Below are 25,433 nucleotides of genomic sequence, written 5' to 3'. Positions count from 1 at the left end.
ACCACAGATGCTAGCATGCTGATGACCAAAAGACAATAAAACCCCTTTATAAAAAGTAAATCCTTTTTCAGAATTGGGAAACTAACCTGAAAAAGGCCTATTTGCTACAACACAACAGGGAGATGCAACAAACCCTATGCTTTGTCCATGCCTTTCCACAACGATCTAGTACCAAGGATGAAGCATCTTGAATAATCAAACCATTCTCTTTTTAATAGGATCAATCCCAACACTGATAGGTTCATTGGATTTAAAAGATTTTAAACAATGACAAAGAAATAGGAACACTGATAGGTTCCCAGGCTGGCATGACATCAACCAATCATACCTGGGCTATACCTTACCCTGCTACATTACTATGTTTCACTCACCTCTTAATATAAATGTTTGCTTCTTTTTAGTTCATTCAGAATCTTTACTTAGAGGGGGTATTTTATAAGCTCAAATGTTAATGGTTATGTTTCTGAATGCCTCCATGTTGAGTCGTTGATATTTCCAAGTAAAATCTCTTTGTGTTAATATAATGGCTTAAAACAAAATTATCATTCAAATAATGGTTGGGATAGGCTAGTTCATTCCTGTAAGAGTTAATACATAATATCCAGTGGGATATGTGGTGTGGTGCTCTCGTTTATTGATAGCTTTTGTTCTTTCCTTCATTGCTGTAAGGCTCTTTGCACACTTTATATCTGACTCTGGGTTTCTAGAGCATCCACCTCTGGGAGGGCTCCCACACAGGCATCCAAACTCCCACACAAGTCACTTCAAACCCCCCTGTGACCTGCCTGCAGTCCTGTCCTCCCTTTACCAAAACACACTGAGAACACTTACTCACACAGTGCCGTTGTCCCTGTCACCACTCAGGGCTCCCTAGTGTCAGAGGTGCGAGCTTCTTTCTTTCTACCTTGTGTTTTTCCTTTTTTCTTCTTCTTTCCACAGCAGAAAAACTGTTTTTACTGTCAGTAGTCTGAAAGAGCTCTGTGAAATATCTCATCCCCCCAGAGAGATTGGGGAAATCTCAGAGCTGCTACTTGTGGTGCCTAGGGTATGAAGGCAGCTTAGCAGGATAGAGGCTTTTAATGCTTAAAATTCTGCACCGAATCTTTCCTGTGCAATCCAAAGTCAGAGAAGATGACTTTACCTTGGGCACTTTATAGAGTATCCATTACCCATCTACAGAATTTTAACTGAAGCCAGACTGTGCAGGTATGCATCTCTAGGGTACAGCAGCCATGTCTTATTACTCTATTACAGGTCAAACCCATCTCTGTACTTCCTGATCATATTTGATGCTCATCATGCATTAAATATATTCTTTCTTGCCATAATAAGGCACCATGGATGATACTATTGTCGGAAGTATTATGGAAGAGTTTACACTGAACATGATGGCAGCATTTGCTTCACCTTCAAGGTACAAATATACAATATTTGGCCGAGATACAACTATTTGAAAATCTGGAATCTGAGGGTGCAAAAAAATCTAAATAGTGAGAAAATCACCTTTAAAGTTTTCCAAATGAAGTTCTTAGCAATGCATATTACTAATCTAAAAATTAAGTTTTAATATATTTAGATTAGGAAATGTACACTTTACTTTATATCATAATGATTTTTGGCATAAAAGAAAAATCAATAATTTGACCCATACACTGTATTTTTGGAAATTGCTACAAATATACCCCAGCGACTTAAGACAGCTTTTGTGGTCCAGGGTCACATATGCAAAAGTGTCAGGTCAAGGTCAAAGTTTATTTATATATCACATTAAAACAACACAAATGTTGACCAAGGTGCTTCACAAGCAGAACAAAATACACACATAGTAAAACAGAACGTGACAATGTCAGGTTTCTTATTCTGCAAATGTTGCGTCACACACGCTATTGTTCTAAATGTTCACAGACTCTTGCATCATGACTCTGATTACACATCTTTTGTGACTTCCTGGAACATATTATTAAAGTTTGTGAGCAAGTTATCTTCTTTTGAATACAGCCCATACTGTGATTCTAGAGTGTCTTTTATAACCCTTCAGATTGTAATACAGATATAAAGAAGCTTTATCTGACATCTGAATGTACTAAAGGAACTCAAATGGTGAAGGTTAATACTGCGCAGAGCTGTTGTTATCAAGCCTGGTTATGTTCAGTCAGCTCGTTCTAATTATTCTTTTAATTGGGTGTATTTCACTAAGGTACATTTTCTCTTTCGTACCGTGCCAGGCATGCAGTTTACTTTAAATTAAAATTGTAAAAGAAGAATTTAGTTTTTTTTTACCTTAAAACATTCAATGTTAAACTTTCAGTGAACAAGCAAAACATTTTTGCCATTATATAGTAAATACTGCTACTGTTCTATCAATCAGCTTATTGGGTTTCTGGGATTGAACGTAGAAAATGGATGACCAAGGGTTCCATGTTGATTTTAAGGTTGCAGAAGAGTGAACACAATGGAGATAGCAAAATAATAAAAGCAGGCAGCTAATCAAACCCTGTAGTGCTGAATGAAATGCGACCGCAGTGCAGTACAGCACTCGATGGCTGCAAATGACCAGTGATTACAGAAAACATGTTGAGCTCAATGTTTTATGCCTTGTGGATCATCCAAACACTCCATGGCCATTGGTTACACTGCTTAATGGGCACATTCATTACTCGGGAACGCCTCACAAGAGCCTCCATCACTTTTCAGGGCTGTCCTAGCCCATCTCATTCTTTAAAGGAATCATTAGAGGCCAGTACAACTGAATTAAGCTCCTATCAATCACAGCGTATGAGGACGCCTCTGCACTCGGAAGCTTCATTGAAGCCATTACTTTCCTGATCCTGCAGAGTGCCACTTCGCTTACAGACACTGAAGTTGAATGTTATTTAGTTATGGATATTTGGCGTTGATCCAGAAGGCTTCTGTGAGCTTGAAACATGTGGGAGGCTCACAGCAGCATCTGATGAGAGGTTACCCAACTGGTATTCATGCTGCGTTTCTACAGCAACATAGTGCTGTTATGTGGCAACACAGTGGCCGGGTTTTAAAGGTGCCCACATCTCAAGGTCCAAAATTAACTTTTTGCCAGAAGTGAGGGAACTGATACGATTTATATGATTATGTACCAGTCATGGATATTTTGCATTGTAAAAAAAAAAAAAATTATATATATATATATATATAGCATATGAGTTTCTCAGTGAAACTGCCTCACAAAAATGTGACCGTATGATTTTGTTCCTTATATTTATTTATTTTATTTTTTTGGTGGCTTAATGTTAATTATTAAAAAATTAAAATGTTTGGGATCAGTAAGATTTACAGTAAAATAATGGTTTCCATTTTAAAATATTTGAACATTTAATTACTTTCATGGTAAAGCTGAACGAGTCACATGATCCTTCAGAAATCATTCTAATATGCTAATCTGATGTGGAATAGAAATATTTTATATTATCAGTGATGAAAATGGTTGTGCTGCTTCTGTTTTTTTTTTCATAATTTTTGATGAATAGAAAGTTAAAAAGAGCAGCTATATTTGAAATAGAAATAATGTGTAACATTGTTAATGTCTTCACATTGTGGTAGTGTTTGTTCATGTGTTTTTTTGTTTGCCATATCTTTTATCGTGAAGATTGGTTTCTTGGTTCAGTGTTTTCCTTCCATGCGAGTTGCCAGGTAAGTCAGTGGTTTACCTTTATCCAGCAGATGGACCTGGCACTGTTATCATCCCTCTGTAATGTAACACTCAGCTACAGCAGTAGAGAATGCAGTGCAGGTTTAGCCTGAGGACACCAAATACATCAACGTGAGCCCTAAAGCCTGAGAACCCAAGGACTAAACAAACAGAACAAGGCAAACATAAGGAAATATATACACATGACTTAATGAGAATAATTAATGACACACACCTGGAAACAATCAATGAGGGACACTGAACAAACACATGCCTTGAACAAAGAAACCAACCTTCAAAATAAACTATACCCAGAACAAAAGGCCACCAAAACAAGATCCCATACCAATATTTCTGGGTTTTAATAGTCCAGTGAGGTGGATGGCATTAAATTCCTTTGTAGTGATTTGACAGACTGATATTGGGTTGCATGCCATGTTTAGTGACTCAATAGCTGTGCAAAGGTATATTTACCTTGTCTCACAGGGGATATTTGTGCTTTAGATGTTTATTATACTAATTGAACATCTTAAAACGTGTTTTTTTTTTTTTCACTTCTGTAATATGCTGTTAAATCACATACACTTCCTGTGTGATTAATACTTCAAGATTTACCGGAACAGTTGCAGTACTTTTAAGTGCTGGGAGTGGAAATGTACATGGTTTGTTGTGTATTTAGCAGATAACCTTATTCCATAAGCTGTAGGACAGACTAGTTGGTTTTGAAGAGTTGTGTGAGAAAGCCACAGCATCTTAGAGATAACCGAGTCCAAGCTGGACCTCAGTGTTATGGAAGATTGAGTGATATTATGGGTCTTGAGATCTCACTCTATGACGGGGGAAGGTGTGCTGCATTTTTAAAGTCTGAATGTTCGAACGCTGATGATTTTTTAGTTGTTTATGTGGATGATAGACACCGAGGCAGATGGCTGTTTTGATTATCACGGTAGCTTCATGCATTCCAGTGATTGTTGTTGTGAGTGATTACCCTCCATTTGAAGTCTCTTCTGCTGGATCCTTTATGAGTTTGTTTATGTCTCGAGAGACGGTTGTGGCGACATATGTTTAAATCCTACATTCAGTGACCAAGTGGAAATAATAATATTAAGAGTGAACCGCATTAGCAATAGCTAGGATTGCTCTTGAAGTTCTTACAAATTGTTGAAAAGCTATACTTTTTTTTGAGGTCCATGGTCTTTTGAAAGATACTGTTGGACTGTTGCCTGTTTTATTCTTTCTTAGTCTTCCACTCATCAGCATAACAAAGAATTAACTGTTTCTCATAGACAGCAATGAGAATGGAGAGCAAATGTTTGTGCAAGTCTCCTGGTTCTCTGATTTTCCTTCTGAGGGAAAAATTTGGTAATCTTATGTTTTTCTCTTTAAAAGACATCTCAGTGTCTCAAACTGTGCTAAAATTTGCAATATCTGCAAACAAAAGTTTGAGATTTCTATGTGTATTCATTATTCATTATCAAATTTCTCCCCAGACCAAATTTTCTGTAGTTTGACACATTCGTTTTTATAACTATATATCGAATATATATCGAATATATCGAATATGAACAAAAGTCTTACAGGTTTGGAACGACATGAGAATTAGTAATTTTTAGGTGAACTGTTCCTTTTAAGGCAGGTATAAAAAAACAAAAACAATTCTTTAACAGTTACTTTCTTTTTTCTCTTTTTATAATTTACTAATTGAGGAACTGTTTTGCATGGCCTGTATTATAGTATTATACTGTATTAAATCTGATTAAACTCACTCAGAGTAGATGAACTTGGTTCCTCTTGTGAACGAGATGCTTCATGTCCCAGAGTGAGTATTGAGGGTGAATCTCAGTGTTTCTCTCTTTCCATCTGTGTTGGAGTCTGAGTGTTAGTCTCCACAGTGATGTGTAGACAGGGTTGATTGCTCCCTGTCTGGCCTGTCAGACAGTGTCAGGCAGAGGAATGATCATCCTGTGCCATCCGGCCAAGAAGAGTTTTTAACTTTCACTCTACATGCAGAACGAAGCTGACTGCACTGATTTTTAGATTAAAACTTTAATTGGTATTCTTAAAGAGAATCATCCTTTCGTTTATCATATCAGGAGCAATAATTGTTAATTTAACAGTCAATTCACACAAAGATGGAACTAAACCTCACAGATACTGTGTAACCATTATTCCATTAGAAATAATTAAAAACATTTTCTAATAATTGAAAAATACATTTGCTTGCTGATGAAATTCTGAAGGATATATGAAGCTTGACAATGTTAATTGTTTTAAGTGTTTTTAGCACATTTCTGTATGGTTGCTAGGGTGTTGTGGTTGGTTGTTAGGGCGTTAATAAGGTATTCTTTAGTGTTTTTTAGAAAAATAGATATATGCTGTACTGATACTAGGGTGAATGTTTTTTTTTGGACAATATTGTTGTCTGTACACAAAACTTTTCAGAAATGAAAAGGAAAAATCTGTTTTTAGTATAATCTTTTCAATATTCCCTAAAGTCTTCTCAGTGATTTTAAAGGGTTAGTTCACCCAAATAGCAAAATTATGTCATTTATAACTTACCCTCATGTTGTTCCAAACCTGTAAGACCTCCGTTTATCTTTGGAACACAGTTTAAGATATTTTAGATTTAGTCCGAGAGCTCTCAGACCCTCCATTGGAACTGTGTGTACGGTATACTGTCCATGTCCAGAAAGGTAAGAAAAACATCATCAAAGTAGTCCATGTGACATCAGAGGGTCAGTTAGAATTTTTTGAAGCATCGAAAATACATTTTGGTCCAAAAATAGCAAAAACTATGACTTTATTCAGCATTGTCTTCTCTTCCGTGTCTGTTGTGAGAGAGAGTTCAAAACAAAGCAGTTTGTGATATCCGGTTCGCCAACGAATCAGTTTTACAACTGTTTTGTTCTGCCAATCATACAGTGGGCGTTTTCTTCCGAGTTTACAATCTGCCACGTCTTTTGTTCTGATGAGGGGGAGGGGGTGGGGGTGGGGGGGGCAAAACAGGAAAGAAAATGGCCTATTCAAAATAAATTTTATGATGTAAATTGTTTTAGAACATTATAAGTGGACCTATGAGAGCTGTACAAAATAATTAAAAGGCAGTTAATGGATCCTTTAAGCATCCTACTATATAGCTGCTGGGATTGCTAAAGTGTTGCTAGATGGTCACTATTTTTAGTTGGTTTTAGCAAGTTGTTGTATCGTTGCTTGGGTGTTTTTGGTGGTTGATAGAATGTTGGTTTGAGGTGTTGATAGAAGTGATTTGAGGTGTTGATAGAAGTGATTTGAGTTATTTTAGCACATTGTTGTATGGTTGCATGTTCTTTTCAAGTTTGAGCAATAGTAATGACACTTTCCCTAGTAAACACCACTTATTCAAATAATGTACCCCTGATTTGGGTTGAAATTTAGTTTGATGCCTTGTGCGCCAGTATGTGGTTGACTGTTCGCTAACTTCACATGCATGTTTCTTCATGTGTTGATGCATCATATCTTGTCAAGCGCTGTGCTCTCAGGTTCAAAGCCCTGGCTAGCGCTTTGATTCACAGTCAGCTCATCAAATAGATGGTAATGAGCTAGTTTTGCCCACTCTGATTGTCAGTGTGTGGGCTTTACTCCCCCAGACAGACTGACAGATAAAAAGCAGGCTAGTGCTCCCAGGAGCCCTTTTAAAGGTAATTGAGTTAAGAGTCAGAAGGCAGGCCCGTATTTCCCATGGAGTGAAGAAGTAACCAGCATCGGGAGGCTTTTAGCTCCTTATATGATGTTACAAATGATTGCAGAGGGTCCTTGATTTGTTAAGGAATGCAAAGTTGGTTTTAGTCTTGGTTTTCGTGGCTGGTAGGATATTTGAGGTAGTTGTGTATTTTGTGACAATACTGAAATTTCAATAGGCAATACTATCACCAGTTAAATTTTATATTTTACCCATATTTCATACCATACATTGTAAAATTGTTATGCTTAAGTGAATTTAGGTATTTCAACATTAATGCAATGTATGAAATATGAATTGATTTTACATCAAAAAAAAATATTGATTTTAGTTTTTGGTGTTATTATTTTATTTTAAACAAAATGCTGTTTATTTTTAATAGTGGCCATTTATTGGTTATTGGCCATAAAATGAAAATAATTATTGGTAGGGTGGCCATACATCAATACGTTCATACGGGACACGTCCTGGACAGGATTTTAATAATGCCTAAAACATCCAGAGCAGTTTGACCAATAACATGCAGGTATTGTACATAATCGACCAATCGTGGGGCTTTGTGTGAGAAGGTGAGATCTAGAAGGAACGATCAAAGCGATGCAAATATGCGCACGTGCTTGTTCGTTCGATTGACTTGAAGCGTCGCTGCACACAAATCCAAAAAAACTACAAAGTGTGCCACAATGCTTCAAGTCAAACGAACGAACAAACACATGAAAGCGATTCGAAAGCATAAGGAGCCGTCTGCTCTGCTCTTTATAGCTCTCATGAATGTTACACAACGATCAACCTGCACAGTGCAAATAGCCAAAACCTGGATATTTTAGGCAATATTAAAATCCTGGCTGGGACGTGTCCCGTATGAACAGCGCATATGGTCACCCTAATTATTGGCTAAAATTTTAGTCCTGTTGAAGAAACAAAGAAATACATTAAGACCATGTACACACACTCCAGCTAAATTTTTTTTTTTTTGTTTGACCTTTTAGTGATCTGTAGTGATCTGTGCTTTTATGGGCGCGAGCCCTGTGTGACGGGCTGTGCTTATATGTGGAGATGGGCACTGAGCAGTGGGCATCGTCACTACATTTATAGCACCATCGGCCGTGGCCGGGACACCAGAAATTACACCTCTTTCGAGAAATATCTGGGTAGCCGTGATAACGGTTTTTGTGTGCAGGCAAGCGGGCAACCGTACAGGCTTGCGCATTGCAAAAGACGCTGAAACAGTCACAATCCCTGGAACTGAAACAGCGGCGTGCTTGGGTGAGAGCTCAGCCACAGCGGAGCTCTGCCACAGCGGAACTCGTACACCGGCGCTTCGATGAAGCAGCTATCGTGTGTGGTGCAGACGCAGCCTGCTCAGCAGAAGAAAAGATTCGCGCGAGCAGAGGTGACGTCATGCAGCAGGCCTTGGATGGCAACACCGCTTTCGTCCGCCGTCCAGCAGAGGGCGGACAAAGGTGCATCGCTATCGCCTGTTCCACCGGCGGAAGTGACTGGTAGTTCCTGTTTTTAGCATCATCCAGTGTGGAGAATGCTAGCGAGACAGACGAACGAGTTCGAGCTGAATATGGAGCGTTCCAAGCGTTTGCCACCTCTTCGTGAAGCTCAGGAAGAAATGAGGCGGGCTTTGAGAAGTACGCTCATCCGAAAGGAAACTACCATCCAGCCGGGAACGAGAGGAGGGGCGCCGGTGCAGACCACTCGAGGCCGAGACTCGTCGCGGCCAGCGTGAGCACTCGCCTTGGCTCCTTCTCGATGTCAGCTCGTTTGCTGGGCTTCTGAGCAGAAGGCGCGAGATCCTCGGCCTTCTGGAAGCGACGCTTTTACGGCGCCTCAGCGCAGCGGAGAATGCAGGCCCAGAGAAAAAGGCCAAGCGAGTCCTAAGAGTCACCATGGCAACAGCTCGCAGTGAGGGCATCCGCCGTCAGCGAGCGCGAGCGCTGCATGATCTTCACCCAGGCAGGAGACACAGATGATGTACCGGTCTCCCTCGCTGAGTGGGGCTCTGACGAGCCGCAGGAAGGCATCTTAAAAAAGACGCAAGCTCTTTTACGAGTGTGTGTCGCAGGGCGAACACACACACACGCATAAAGAACCGTTGGATATACCAGAATTGAAAGTATATGTGCGCCGGAGAGCGCAGCAGGAACGGCAGTGGAAGGTGGCGAAGGCCAGCAGCTTCAGAAGTGGCTCGTCCCGCTGAGATGCTTATCAGACGGCGCTTGCTTCCTTCGTGATCCAACGATGCGTGAGCTTCGCTGAAGAGATGAAAAACCAGGTGAGTCAGCCTTTTCGAGCTCCTTTTATAACGTTGGGCCACACCCGTTTCGGCGGGAAGTGGCGTGAAGGGCGCGAAACTCCCTTATTGGTCTGATATGGCATCAGTCTGCGCTCGATAGGCTGTGCACTTGCCGCAGAGCAGCCAATGAGCGAGCGAGCCGTCTTGCCTATGGCTGTGTACTGCTGCAAATGCGCTTTACAAAAATTCAAAATTAAGGATAATTTTTTGCTTCAGTATTTCGTGAAAAGAGACTTTTCCCGTAGCGTCTTATGAATACAAGTTTGCATTCCTGTTAGGAAAAGTTAGGAAAGCAGAAGAAGCTAATGAAAAGCAAGGGCCGGTTTCATCAATGTAGCCCATCACCCCTGGAGGAAGCCCGTTACATCCACTTTTAGCCAAGCTGTCTGCTGTCGGAGCATTTCATCTTTGATAATAATCCCAACAAATTGAATTTCCTTCTTGGTCTCTGCTTATGCATTCCTGAAGATGTCTTACAGTAGTACGGTCTATTGGAGAGGCAGAATGCTGATGAGCCCCACACTGCCACTCCAGCTTCATGCAACGACAAATGGAAAGTGAAGGCTCCATTTAGCACACCTGGCAAAATAGGATAGGTGGAGTAGACGGGAAGAGACGCCCACACACTACCTGTCTAACAGGCATCTGCTTGAGCCGCCCAGGGACCCGTAGCAGATGGGAAGGGTCTTTATCGAGATGTAGCGTGCTTAAAGAGGCTTTGACTGTCTGAAACTACATCAAAATCCTGCATCTATCTGATATACCATTATTACGCTCATTAATAATGTTCATTTTGAATATGATGGAGGGATGTTTGCGTATGGCGTATCATTATGACAATGATGAGCAGAAGAGGATGTTTTCAATTCCTTACCGTGAGGTGAAGAGCTGATTTGGTGCAGTTGTACTTGTTTCTTTTCCTCCGCTTCCTATTTTTTGTCTGCTTGATTTGATCCTATCTGAATGAGAATTTGTAGAACGTGTTGGTATTCAGAAGGACAGCCATTCCCACAGCAAATCAAACAGAGCACGTCTCAAGAGCGACGCACAGTCATTGTGTATTATTCTCTGGATATTTCACTGGGAATACCTATGGCCCTGATGCTAACACAATCAAGATCCTTTTTGGCCTTTTTCATCAAGATGGACAATGTTAGTTGCAAACATAAGATAGCCCATCATGATGCATGTGTACTTTTGTCAGTGACAGATTTTCCTTGTGTACACTGCTGATATTCCCCTCACATGCTTGCTGAAGAAATGTGAGTGCAAATTGTGTTTAAAACATAAATGTTTTGATCCTGAGGCGTAATCGCTCAAATGATTGATTTAAAGGGGTCAAATACTAAAAGTTGTGATTTAAAGGCGGTCAAATTCTACAAGTCATGCCATATTTATGTATATATTTCAATAACAGCTTTGAGTGAATTGAGCATTTATATGAGTTCACTTCCAAAATTTCTACCCTCTTAGCAGCAGGAAAAACAATACTTTTATTCAATGGATTATACCTATTTTGCCTCAAGTGTGAAAGACCACTCACTTTACAATCACTAAAAAGCTGTCACTCATCTCACAACTTTCTTTTAAAATCAATAAAGTTGTCTACAATACATAATGAATTTCTAACATACATTGTTTGTTAATTAATAACACCTCTGATTGGCCATTGTGTTCAAGAGATCAATGAACATGTCTGGATCGGTCTTCGTCTGATTGTCTGAAATGGCAGTATCAGAACTGATACCAATACTGAGTATCGGATTGGTGCGTCCCTAATTAAAAATGCATTTCCTCTCTCGTATTCACAGCATCAAATAAGAATAAAAAACACAATGAGAGAGAACTGAATCAAGCTGTCGGAGAAGAGCTTCTAGCTAAGTACAGTAGGTGAAACACGTCCGATGAAAAATGGATTGATACTAACGGCTGGAAACTTTCTAACAATGTGTTCCTCACAACAGTGAAGATGATTAAACTTGGGTACACTGTTTCCTTGCTACTCTTATTGCTTTTTTATATTTACAGCCAACCATAAGGCTACTAACATTTTACAGTTTTTATGTCGGTGCTGGAGGAATAAAATAAGAGTGGCATGTCCTTCGATCTTTGCAGTGGGATAGAACAACACAAGCAGGGTTCTGTTTTTGAACTCTTGAAGGGAGTCTGGTGTACATTTGTGTGTCGCATGTGAGAATCAGACCTCCTCATGTCTTTATGGAAAACACTCTGGGGTTTACTGTTTCCTAAGAATTGGTTAAATGCAATCAAGTCTCAGATTGTTCTAAACTTTGCTAGTAGAGAAATTCTGAGGCTGGACCTTGCAGAAGTTGAATTGAATACTCATGAGCTAAAGGGTCTCAACTCCCTGGAGAAGGAGCTCCAGGATGGAACGTGATTGGCAGCAGGTCCTTTCATAAATTTTTATCATAGTGATGAAAAACAGAGGAAATCTGCTTCCATGTATGGTCCTTGCATTTTGAGTCCTCCATTCTGGAAAGACGACTATGGTAAACCTATAAAATGCCCATAAAGTAATGCCCATCTTTCCTCGCCCACACTGGTCACTGACAGATATTTCTCAATCGCTCTGTCCTCAAGGACAATATATCTCACAGCTGTCACCTGGAGTCTCACTGGCCTTTGGATTCCATCTCCTCATTTCACTCCTTTCATTCCATTTATACAGGCCTCATTGATATGCTTCACAGTAGCTCCACTGCATCTGTCTACATTCTCCACCATGTGCTATACAGCAGGTTTGTGACGCCTTGACATTTTGCACATTTAACAGAAACGGCAAATAAAGAGCCTGTACACAAGCTTAACGTGTTTGGATGTAGATATATAAATCCAAACGAGTCAATTTAACCAACTTGCATTTGGATGTTTTTTCTTTAACAAATTAATTTGCATTAATTACTACATCCAGTACAGGAATCTGTAGAGGCGTAGGTTAAAAAAAGTCTCATTATATCTCTCAGAACTGCAAAACGTTGCTTTCTTAATCAGTATCTGTATCTTGTTTACTCCTAAACATCCCTAAAACTGGATACATTTACTGGCATAACATAATAGCACTTGTGTTCAAAAAACATCTCTTGTATTAAGTTTTTATTTCTTAGTGCTTTGACAAATATTGCTTATATGTTGTGTGCATAAATCTATCTACTGTATATTTAGTTAGGTTTATGCCTAAAATTAGAAAGCATCTTGCCACTGGGGATAGAAAAATATACTTCAATAAAACAGAAATGTCTTCAATAAAACAAAGCATTATATATTCTATTTCTTGAGTAAATCTTCCTGATGTTTAGATGATATTGCTGTCAAAATGATACAGAAAATGTTGTTTTGCAGCAAGTGCACATCGGCTGAGACACACTTCTCTCGCTTACAGTACATACTGTATTTGAAATGGTTTATACACTGTTTAAAAGAGCCATTGCATGGCACAATTGATTTGTCTGAGCTTTAGGGGAAACACAGCAATGCCGCTGACAGAAGTCAGATTCACTGCACTCAGGTGTCCTGCCTCAAAGTCGTCTTGTTTTATTTTTTCAAATCAAAACTCGGAGCCTTGCTCTTGTGAAGTGTGGCGAAATCCACAGATGGAGGATTTAAAAGGTTTGCCACTGACTATCTTTGGTTCTCCGGCACTATGAGGTGTCATGAAAGATTTCTCCACCTTTGTAGTAACACGTTGCGATAACCTTTGTGTGATTGCTTCTGTTTGTTTGCTCACACAGAGGAATCGCCATAAATATGCATATCTATCAATGTGGATTTCTGTGAAGTTGATGCTGCTGGTTGATGCAAATTTAGGAACCAGTAATGTTCTTGCATATTGACTTCATCTTTGATGGTACATGACTTTGTGCCTGCGCCGGGTCAGGGAAGCATTACGGCGAACTGGCACCTTTAATAACTGCCTCTTTCATGTCTGCCTGCAGGCGATGTGGCCCCCTACTTCAAAACGGAACCGGGACCTCCAGAGATCCACCTAGAAGGGAACCGTCTGGTCATGACCTGCCTGGCGGAGGGCAGCTGGCCTCTGGAGTTCAAATGGATGCTCAACAACACAGACATCACAGCCTTTTCCCCCGACTACAAGTGAGTGCCTACTTTCATCTTAAGGCTTTCTGGAGATGAGGTCCTGTTCAGAACTGTCTCATGGTTACAATGAGAGAGAACAGCAGAGGCTCACGGTTAATATGAGAGACAAAAAGTCTAATATTAATCCCGCCTGCAGCTTTTCTTCTGTACAAGCTGCACATTTATTCACTGTCTGTGGCAGGTATATTAAATTCGTTCAAAACATGACCATTAACGCTTAGAACAATATTCTTATTCTGCTGTTATCTTTTATGGATCCATTTGAGGAATCTTTCTAATTACTTAAATAATGTGTAGTTTTTAATAAAAGCAGTTTGGAATTTAAAGATTTTGTTATTATTATTATTATTATTATAAAAAAATAAGTGTTAACTGTTTCAGATGTTTCCAATGGGAAAGTTATGTTCAGAACTATTTATAGATTACAAAAGAATATAATTTCCTAAATTTCATAGAATCTAATCATCAAAAAGTATGTTGGAGAAGGTGTTTAGAAGAATTTAACCTCTCAAAATATGAAGCTTGTGCTTTTGTTATAGCATTTTTAATTCTTCCGTACAAAGGTTGTTCTTCATCTCTATTATTTGTCTCAGAACAAACAGATTTAGAATTTCTGTTTTAAAACTGGCTTGGAAACTTTAAACAGGCCTTCATTTATTTATTGATGCCACTTAATTTCAAATGCATGCTGTAGATTTTATTATTTTACCTTTGTCCTGCTTGTAAAATATGAAAGTAATTTTAATTGTGATGGTCTACTGTAAACAAAAGTGTGAAATCATGCAAGTCAAGGTAAATATAACTTGTGATTGGAATATTTTATTGTGTGATGTAACTGAAATTGGGACCTTATATTCTTCCCCATTGTGACATGTATACGAGTGAAATGTCTTATCAAACAAAAAAGTGTAGGACAGGACTTGATTTTGTCCAGCAGGAATTGACTGGATAGTAGGTGCCATTGTTTGCTGATTGATGTGATGAAAAAAAAGCCCATAACTGGGAAAAAATAAGTTAATTAATTAATGTCAATATTTGTCTACATTGTCCTATTAGCAATGGGACTATTATTTTAGCTGTATGAATGTTCAAATGAATCTTCTTAAATACATGCTCCTGTTAAGTATGTTGAAGCTGTATTTTAATGTTTGGAAGTGGAACTTGCCTTTAATCAAGAATGAAACTACTATAATTGAAGCGCATTCAAATTATTTTTAATTAAAGGGACAATAAGTAACTTTTTAGGTATTTTATTATCTAAAATCAATATTTTTATTCATAAATATGCCCTCAATGGTGTACAAATACCTATGCCAATGTTTAAACTAATCCTCGTAAATGAAGAATTTATTATCTTTATATACATGGGACGGGTAGGTCGGCGGAGGCTTCCATGTAGTTCCGCCATCTTGCAAAACTATAATAGCAGAGAGGGACAAAAAGTACTAAGCCAACGCGTTTCCACAACGCGTTTTCGGTCAGAGCCAGAAACGCAGGTGTAGAGCAGTGAGAGGCGCTTGAAACTTCACCGGCAAGTTTAAAAGTCTGGATTGCATTCTTATTATGGACCATACATATGCCGCGCCACAGGAGAAGAAAACATCGTCGCCAAAACGAAGTGCTATTAGAAGACATCCTGTCAAAGCTTTTTGGTACATATCGCCTACCGTAGATGCAACGCGCATTTGAAAAAGCGAGGCGCTGGAGAGCAAAATTAGTTTGAATGCAAAATACAATTTCACCACTAGATGGGAGTAATTCCTACTTACAGTCCCTTTAAGTTTTTTTTCTTTCTAGAAAGAAAGATTCCTTTAGTTAATGCAGTAGTACATTTAATCAACGATATAATTTCCTAGTTGAGGTCTCTCCATGCATTATGTTTAATTTCTCACTAATGATGGCCTCTTAGCCTGACCTTTTTTAATCAGCATACTGTCTCTGTAGCACTCAGCATTTCTTCAGACGTGTGTGGTGTTAAAGCTGCTGAAGAATTGGCCCTATGGGTTCCTTCTGTCTTAATAGAGGAGTCTGCAGCGCTGCCCGGCTCTCTTTGGAGACGAATAATGCTTTCATTCGTTACTTAAAGTGCACTGCCGACACCTGATTCACAGTTAATGTCAAATTTTACATTAGATGTTTGATTTATCTTCCATTTAGGAGTCGTATTCATGCTAAAGTAGGTGTTTCGCATCTTTGCGCTTTCCCGTGTCAAGTGTTTCTACATTTTGTCCATCTATAGAACAGGTTTGCTCTAATTGGTATTGCTTTTCTTATTATCTTTCATCATCTAAACAGCATGCTCAGAGCTGCCGCGGTATTGCTATTGAGTTCCTGTGATGGAAGAAAACCACCACTGAGATGCACAAAAACCCACCGGATGGCATTTTCAGAGATGTAAACAGATTCGACTAAGTAGTGAGCAACAGCACATTAGTCATGTATTCACCGTATTCGGAAATGCCAACAAATTTTAATGCCCTAGCGATCGACACCTCTGCTTTTGTTCGAAGTGGCCTTTTGCCTGAAATCTGATATTCGTCATCATAGCTGGGCATGGAGAGAAGTTCCTGTGTGCCGTTTTGATGCGCTCTGTTCAGGCTAATGTGCGAGCTGGTGTAAAAAAGGTTAGTCGTGACTGTGAGGGTGAACTATGGAATGATATTGCGGACATTATTCAAAAGGCATTGCAAATTGTATTTGCAATTGCGTTTTCAATTTGTGGACGCATAAAATGTGACATAATCCAAACGCAAATGCAAATCGCGCATTACCGTTTTAATTTTCGATTAAGTGAACGCAAAGTGTCTGCCAAATTTAAAATGGAAATGCAAAGTCCGTTTGCAATTGTGTTTTCCATATCTTACGAGCTATGAGCCTGTCATATTTAAATAGCAATATTAATTACCACATTTGCCTTTTCACTCTCTCTGCACTGTGCATGTAAACTGCCAAAACTCAAATGGAATCGCAATACCTTTTGCATTTGAATTTCCAACGTCTACACGTAAACCTGTCAATCAAGTGACAGGGGTGGGGCCATTTTATTGGGCGTGTTTGCATTGGGAAGTGAAGATCGTACTAAAATGTACCATGTTTTTACTAGGGTAAATATAAGTTAACGATAGTGTTTATAATTAAGCCACAGTAGCCACAAATGTACAGTTGTCTGAGACGTTATGAAATGTTCTTTAATATAATGAACCATAAAATGTAGTCAGTGTTCTGCTATTGTTTATTTTCATAATAGGTAAACACAGGCCACACGTTAAGATGGTCACAGATCTGGTGCTGATTCAGTGTAGCTTGGTAGCTGAGTGGTTAGTGACTGTCATCTCTTATGGCATACCGTCTTTTAGCGCGTGTTCGAAACCCATGCCAACACAGACGTTCTTTATTTTTTTGTTTATCCTACTAACTTCAGCTGCCAAACGGGCGATCATACAGTGAGGAAAATTGCAGTAGTCAAGGCGAGCTGACATGTTATCAAGTACGCTGCTGTTTGCAGAATTACCGGACCTGCGTCCTCGCAGACATCACACTCCCGAGTCGAATGCACAAAGTCTGAACTACTGAGGATGCAAGTCCGAAATCAGCGGCTGAAGTTAGTAGGATAAACAAAAAAATAAAGAACGTCTGTGTTGGCCCGGGTTTCGAACACGCGCTAAAAGATGGTATGCCGTTAGAGATGACAGTCACTAACCACTCAGCTACCAAGCTACACTGAATCAGCACCAGATCTGTGACCGTCTTAACTTGTGGCCTGTGTTTATCTATTATGAAAATAAACAATAGCAGAACACTGACTACATTTTATGGTTCATGATATTAAAGAACATTTTATAACGTCTCAGACAACTGTACATTTGTGGCTACTGTGGCTTAATTATAAACACTATCGTTAACTCATATTTACCCTAGTAAAAACATGGTACATTTTAGTACGATCGTCACTTCCCAATGCAAACACGCCCAATAAAATAGCCCCACCCCTGTCACTTGATTGACAGGTTTCCATGTAGATGTTGGAAATTCAAATGCAAAAGGTATTGCGATTCCATTTGAGTTTTGGCAGTTTACATGCACAGTGCAGAGAGAGTGAAAAGGCAAATGTGGTAATTAATATTGCTATTTAAATATGACAGGCTCATAGCTCGTAAGATATGGAAAACACAATTGCAAACGGACTTTGCATTTCCATTTTAAATTTGGCAGACACTGTGCGTTCACTTAATCGAAAAAATGAAAACGGTAATGCGCGATTTGCATTTGCGTTTGGATTATGTCACATTTTATGCGTCCACAAATTGAAAACGCAATTGCAAATACAATTTGCAATGCCTTTTGAATAATGTCCGCAATATCATTCCATAGTGAACCTTTTAAACCCAACCTCTCTATCTAGGAACACATTTGAAACAAAAATTCTTGAATTTGTTGGCAAATAGCAGGGAACTGTTGTTTTTCCTGCTTTTTTTATCATCTTGGGATATGAATTAAAGTTTTTGACTCTGTTTCTCTCTCTTAGGTACACCATCTCCTCTCTCCAGCGCTCCAATATGGGTGTTTATCAGTGTGTGGTGAGAAACAGGATGGGCGCTCTGCTTCAGAGAAGAGCCGAGATACAAGTGGCATGTGAGTTGATGTAGTAGATCAGATCTGAGCTTTAAATTTGTTTTTGTTTCTGTTCTATGATATTGTATGACTTCAGACAACTTACACACACACACACACACACACTTGGGGTTGGTATTATTACAATTTAAAATAACAGTTATATATATATATATATATATATATATATATATATATATATATATATATATATATATATACTCCTGAACAAAATCTTAAGACCAGGGGATGCATTGCAAGCTTTACACATTTCGCACTAGTGGATCATAACCGGGTTGTAAATGCTGCTTCAAAATGCCAAAAGAAGAAACAGGAGCAAGAGACAAAAAAATAGAGAGTAGGCAATTTATTGAAAACTGCATTTAAACTCAAACTGGCTGTTCATCAGCTGATAAAAAATTTAAGACCATAGCCCAAAAATAAACGCACAACAGAACGAAAAGTGTCAAAAAAGGACTCAGTACTGAGTAGCCCCATCGTTCTTGTTGATCACTTTAAACACTCGTTTCGGCATGCTTGATGCAACTGTTTCCAGGAGGCTGGTGGGAACGTTGCTCCATGTGGTGAAGATGGCTTCACAAAAGGCATCCAAGGTCTGGAACTGACGTCCGTTTTTGTAAACTTCCCTTTCCATCCATCCCCAAATGTTCTCAATGGGATTTAGATATGGGGAACACGCAGGATGGACCAAAAGAGCAACGTTATTCTCCTGGAAGAAGTCATTCGTCAGGCGGGCGTTGTGAATTGCAGCGTTGTCCTGTTGAAAGTCATTACCGCACAGACGGGGGCCCTCGGTCAAGAGGGATGCCCGCTGCAACAGATCCACATAGCCAGTCGCCGTTTGACGCCCCTGCACAACCTGAAGCTCCATTTTCCCATTGAAGGAAAAAGCACCCCAGATCATGATGGAGCCTTCTCCACTGTGCCGCGTAGAAAACATCTCAGGTGGGATCTCCTTGTCATGCCAGTAATGTTGGAAGCCATCAGGACCGTCCAGGTTAATTTTTTTCTCGTCAGAGAATAAAACTTTCTTCCACCTTTCAGTGTCCCACGTTTGGTGCTCCCTTGCAAATTCCAAACGGGCAAGTTTGTGTCGTGGGAGGAGACGTGGCCTTTGAAGACATTTTTTGTTCTTGAAGCCCTTCTCTAGCAGATGACTTCTTATGGTTATTGGGCTGCAGTCAGCATCAGTAAGGGCCTTAATTTGGGTCGAGGATCAACCTGTGTCTTCACGGACAACCCGTCGGATCCTGCGGCTCAGTGCAGGTGAAATCTTTTTGGGTTTACCACTTGATTTTTTTGTCCCATAACTCTCAGGATTTTTTAAGAAATGTCTTACTGTGTCCAACCTCGGCAGCGATGGCGCGTTGTGAGAGGCCTTGCTTGTGCAGCTCAACAATCCTGCCACGTTCAATGACAGAAAACGTTTTTGCCTTTGCCATCAGGAGATCTTGACAGTATGACTGATTGAAGAACAATGACATGAAAGCCATATTTTTGTACAGATTTGACCTTTTTATGGCCATGGTCTTAAACTTTTGATCAGCTGATGAACAGCCTGTTTGAGTTTAAATGCAGTTTTCAATAAATTGTCTATACTCAATTTTTTGTCTCTTGCTCCTGTTTCTTCTTTTGGCATTTTGAAGCAGCACTTACAACCTGGTTATGATCCACTAGTGTGAAATGTGTAAAACTTGCAATGCATCCCCTGGTCTTAAGATTTTGTTCAGGAGTATATATATATATATATATATATATATATATATATATATATATATATATATATATATATATATATATATTAGTGGTGGGCCGCTATCTGCGTTAACGTGCTGCTTTAACGTGAGACTCTTATCGGGCGATAAAAAAAATATCGCCGTTAATCTATTCTCAAAGTTGGGTTGGGAGCTGGGTCTATACTAAGCAAGCTATGATGACTTTCTCCTTGATATTTTATATAACCGACTGAGGCCAGCCTAAAAAGATGCTCAGGACAGTTGACGGGCCACTGCTGCGCATCGTCACGAAAGCTTGTCTTTTTCATGTGTTTTTAAGCTTTACCGCTTGTCGAATTAAACATTAAAGCATCCAAACACAAGACGCGGAAAAGCTGAACAGAGTAGCTGCTTACTCACGCGCTGTGTTCAGTTAAGTGAAAGTAAACAGTTAAGGAAAAAAATGGGATGTGTATTATGCGTTCATCGTCTCTTAAAGTGACCGCGCCTAATTTAGCTACTGGCTGCTCTAATGTTAATCCAAGAAAATGAAATAAAATCACTCACTGCTCTTGACTGAATTACTTTGTAGTTTTAACAGTCAAACCAAAAATTATTCAGACACCAGATATAATTTTTGATATATATAGCAAAACTGTAATATTGTGAGAAATGTTGAAGGTGTCTGAATAAATGTAGGTTTGATTGTATATTTCATTTTTACATTGAAGACTATCCAGTGCTATTTTACATTTAATTATTTGGTTTCTGTACCTTGACACCTACAAACTTGAAAAAAACTTAAACATTGTGTAAATAGAACAAATAAATAAAAATAAACGAAAATACAAATTAAACAATTTCAAACAGGGCCCACTGGTACAACCTTCACCGGGTCCCCGCTGACCCCAGCTACGGCCCTGCTCATGCCTGTTTCACACATACTCCGTCTGCAGTGCGTATGCAGTCCGTGTGCGTTACGTATGTTTTGCAGCACGGAATCAATGTGCTTTCACACAGGACGCGTTTGCAGTCCGCTACTCGGTACGTAAACGATCGCTGCACTGCTGCAGATGCAACGCTCCTGGAACGCAACTGGAATCCGTTAACATGGGTGCGTAAAAAAATAAGAAACGCATACGCACTGCAGAAGGAGTATGTGTTAAACAGGCGTAAAGTTGTTTGCACCTTGTGCAATGTGGAATTGGTTTACAGCTTTTTCAAGCACTTTGTGATGCATTTTGGAAACAGGAGATGAGCCCCTTTTCTAATGCACCACCTAGCTTGATAAACCCCTTCTCAAAGACTTACTGTTTGTCAATTTTATTTTACGTAACACACATTTTCTGAATGCCTTCGGCAGAATTCGAATGAGCCATTTTAATCTAGATTAATCTAGATTAATTTCAAGATCACAGTGAGATTAATCTAGATTAAAAAAATTAATCTATGCCCTCCACTAACTCTTAATTTTTAGCAAATGCATGGGAAAAGAGAGAAAAAAAGCAGATTCTCTTTCTTGCACATACATGTGAAGAGCTGAGTGATACCTCTTAAAGGATGCCAGATATGCTTTGAATAAGGCAGGATTTACACTGAATAAGGAAGATTTTTAGGCTTGGATCTTTACTCTAGCGTTTAGAACATGCTCTTAAGGTTCACGTTGACCTTGACTGACTTCTAGATGCTTCAACATTTTAGCTCAGAGAAACATTTAGCCATGATGGAGTTATCAAAAATAGGCCATGTTCACGCTAGTGGTATAGTAATAGAGAAATTATTCTTTTAAGATCATCTTAAATTACATCTTTCCTCATTTACTCAAACCAAACAAGCAGACAAGATTGCTTGTTAGATGAAGTGTGTAATTTCAGTAACAGTCCTTTTAAGGCAAGTCTTAGGAAACGTCCACACGAAGCCAGAGCTTTCCCTATCTGATCTTTTTTTTCCCTCGTCTCAAGAAATATCTGCACCTGCATGAAACCACAAAACTGACACAAAACAGTATAGTATACATGCCAGACTAGCATGTGGCGCTGTAATTTTGCCACAGAGATGCACTAAAAATGGAGAAGAAGACTTGGACCATGCACATAAACCTTGCGTGCGGTAAACAAATGAACATGGAACAATACATTTATTAATCTGTGTTAAAGTTAGTTAATAAAAAGAAAATTGTTCAGTGTTTGTTCATGGTTTTGTTGCTTTTACGTGACATAAAAGTGTCTGACTAGGGGGCGAGTCGTGGGCTGATGACATCATAGTTTCAGAAAATATACAGATTCGCTGTCCACACAAAAACGCAAGGGTGGCGTTTTAAGATTTATCCACTCTGGGACCCGGTTTCGCACCCCCGAAACGCCGGATCTGTGTGGATGAAATGCTTATACGTTACAAAATGTATGCGTATACAGCTAAACATGTCTCTGAGTGGACAGGGCCTTGTTTGTTTCATTAGTTTACATCACAGAACCATGATGTAGTTTTAAACACTTATATTAACTGTTACATGTTTTAAAAAATAATAATAATTCCCAGCAGAGTGGTAGGAACCATCTGAGAAGTGGACGGGGACCCATTATAAACATATAATTTTTCATTCATGAATATTAATTAGGTGATGCAACATTCTCACAGTAGTCCTAAGAGTTTAAATTAAAGAAACTTCTCTTTCTGACCTTTTTATAATCTGAAGAACCTTCTTTTGCCTCAAAGAACCTTTTATGAAACATAAAGGTTCTTTAGATGTTAAAGGTTCTTTATGAAACCATTTAGACAAAAACGTTTCTTCTATGGCATCGTGAAGCACCTTTACTTTTGTGTATGACAACATTTACAGGATGCATTGAGAAGGAGCCCAAACTACACTCAGTAGCCAAGTGATACTTATGGTCCATGATATTGGTACAGATTCTGTGTAAAAAAACAATGCGTGACTGTATTTTTCAAGTTAGAAAAGACATTTAGTTCCCACTTTAAGTGAACCTTAGTTCCCAGTCATCTAGAAGATTGATTAAAATGCTGATAAAGTCAAGAAAAAAGGCATAACCACATGACAGTATGATTGAAATGTTAAAATGTAAAAAAAAAAGGTAAAAATAATTTTTAAAAATAAACCGTTTATTCTGTTTCACCTAAAAAAAAATCATTTGCCGTTTTTCTTATAGGAGCTAATGGCTCCTTACTAAATGTATTTGTTAGGAGTCCTGTCAGTGCAAGTTTAGCCAGTTTAGGGATATTGTTTACTGGCTGCAGTTGTTTTTGACTTTAAAACCAGAAATAAGAACTTTTAAACACTGTAAAATTGGTTTAAAACACCGCTGGAATTATGTAACCAAATTCAAAGCACATTGTATAAGATGTTCTTTTGTTCAGCATGGTGATGCAATCTTGTGGTGCTGTGCGCCATGAATAAATGTTTGAATAAATGTTTCTGATTGAATACCTCTGCAGTTTGTACCCAAAAGCCTCCTGAATGAATCATCAGGGTTGCTCTGTTTTGTGAAAACAAGTTCTCCTATGTTTGTAATAAAATCCCTGGCTTTCTTCTCACAGATATGGGCGACTATATTGACAATGACCAAAGAAAGACAGTGACACAGGGACGGGCCGCCATCCTAAACTCCCCAGCGGTCAGTTGCTTTCCACGGCCACAGGTGACATGGTTCAGAGACGGCTACAAGATCATTCCTAGCAACAGAGTGTAAGTAGAGCTTAATTGCTTGTTTAATCTTTAAACCTGAACACCTGCTCATTAGGAACATTCTGGGTGACCCTGCACAGGTCCTTTGCTTTGGGTTCATGTAAGAGATGTAATTACCTTAAGTGTTCTCTCTTCATCCATTTGGGCATCCACTTATGGCTACCCACACTGGAAAATGTTGGGTAAAACAGACAGACACTTCAGCCAGTGTTTGCAGAAGACATGGATACTTTGCACCGCGTTCTTTGAGTGTGTGCGTGAGTGTTTTTCTCCCACTGCCTTGTCACAGAAGAACAATTAATGCCTGTTCTCTGCCCTCCTTTAATCTTGCTACGGTAGTTCTTCATTGCATTTTTCTAATTAGCAGCTCTCCCAGACTGAGATCGACGAGGCTGATCCGATTCAGCGTTATCAGTCAAGTGTCTTTCATTCCGACGAGACCCAAATAAAACTCCACCACTGAAACACATCTAATGGCTCACCTTTCACTCCTTGCATACAGCGCTTGGCCCATACAGTATGAGAATTGCAGTTGATTTCGGTAGAAGGTGTGATTGAAAAATAAGCAGGCTAACGCAGGTAAATTTAGAACTAGACTCTGGTAGTATTGATTTGCATTTGTTCCATTTGGCTTCAGGCTTGGATTGATTAGTTAGGTCGACGCTCAGGCAGTTTTATTTTCAATAAAAACACTCAAAGTGAGCTGTAGAACTGTGATCGTGGTTCTGTGATTTCTATTTACACCTGGAATTATTATACGTCTCGTTGATCCAGTCACATGTGGACAACCAATCACCATGTGTCATTCAGTGAGTAATGCCTCATTACTCAAATACGCATTGGGACCAAATCACATTTATTGTGTAAATGCTAATCTGTCATGAACAGTTTGCCCTGCCCATTGAGGTCAGTAAGTTGCTTAAAATCCATTTTTTATAAATGCTGTTCTTTTGAACTTTCTATTCATCAAAATATTCTGTTCTATCCCACAAAAATAAACAGCATAGTGTTTGCACATTGATAATAAATGTTTCTTTAGTAGCAAATCAGTATATTAGACTGATTTCTGAACGATCATGTGACACTGAAGACTGGAGTAATGATGCTGAAAATTCAGCTTTGCCATCACATTAATAAATTACTTTACTTTTTAATGCAGGCTTTGTAAGAAGCACAACTTATGTCACCATTGTTACTGGATTTTTTTCCTGATGTGAATTGTTTTGTAATGTAATTTCAAGAAACATTGACATAAATTGCAATACTCTGTAAATGAACTGTAATTGCAAGTCTGTAAATTGCTGCAGGGCTTTCCGAAAATTGACAGCTAGTAAACCGACTTGCTTTAAGGGAACTTTCTGGAAAGTGAAGAACCGTCAACAAGGAAAACGACTCCCAGACCAACAGATTTTGAACATATGCAGTTTTGTGCATATATCTTGTGTTCTTCTGAAGTAAAATTGAGCAATCGATCGAAAGATATGTTATAAGGTGGATATATATGGGCTCTTCGTAGATGTAGTTAAGGCGGTTGGCTACATGCCAGCTCAATAATTGGACCGGAGCTCTCCTGCCAGTGC

The 25,433-nt window shown here is 39.1% G+C and overlaps 1 protein-coding gene across 6 annotated transcripts in view; it reads left to right on the top strand.

Annotated features, from left to right (window-relative positions):
- The window catches only part of LOC132149376 (protein sidekick-1-like), a 285,056-nt gene that overhangs the window by 113,364 nt on the left and 146,259 nt on the right, over positions 1 to 25,433 (top strand). For all 6 annotated transcript variants that reach the window (XM_059558560.1, XM_059558559.1, XM_059558558.1 and 3 more), the window contains exons 2-4: positions 13,641 to 13,800; positions 18,329 to 18,435; positions 23,706 to 23,853. In XM_059558560.1, coding sequence (XP_059414543.1) covers positions 13,641 to 13,800; positions 18,329 to 18,435; positions 23,706 to 23,853 — 415 coding nt within the window. The remainder of the gene's footprint in view (positions 1 to 13,640; positions 13,801 to 18,328; positions 18,436 to 23,705; positions 23,854 to 25,433) is intronic.

The sequence above is a fragment of the Carassius carassius genome, chromosome 9, assembly GCF_963082965.1.
Source record: "Carassius carassius chromosome 9, fCarCar2.1, whole genome shotgun sequence".
Classification (NCBI taxonomy): domain Eukaryota; kingdom Metazoa; phylum Chordata; class Actinopteri; order Cypriniformes; family Cyprinidae; genus Carassius; species Carassius carassius.
The sequence above is the reverse complement of the archived record's forward strand: the minus strand, read 5'-3'. Positions and strand labels throughout refer to the sequence as shown.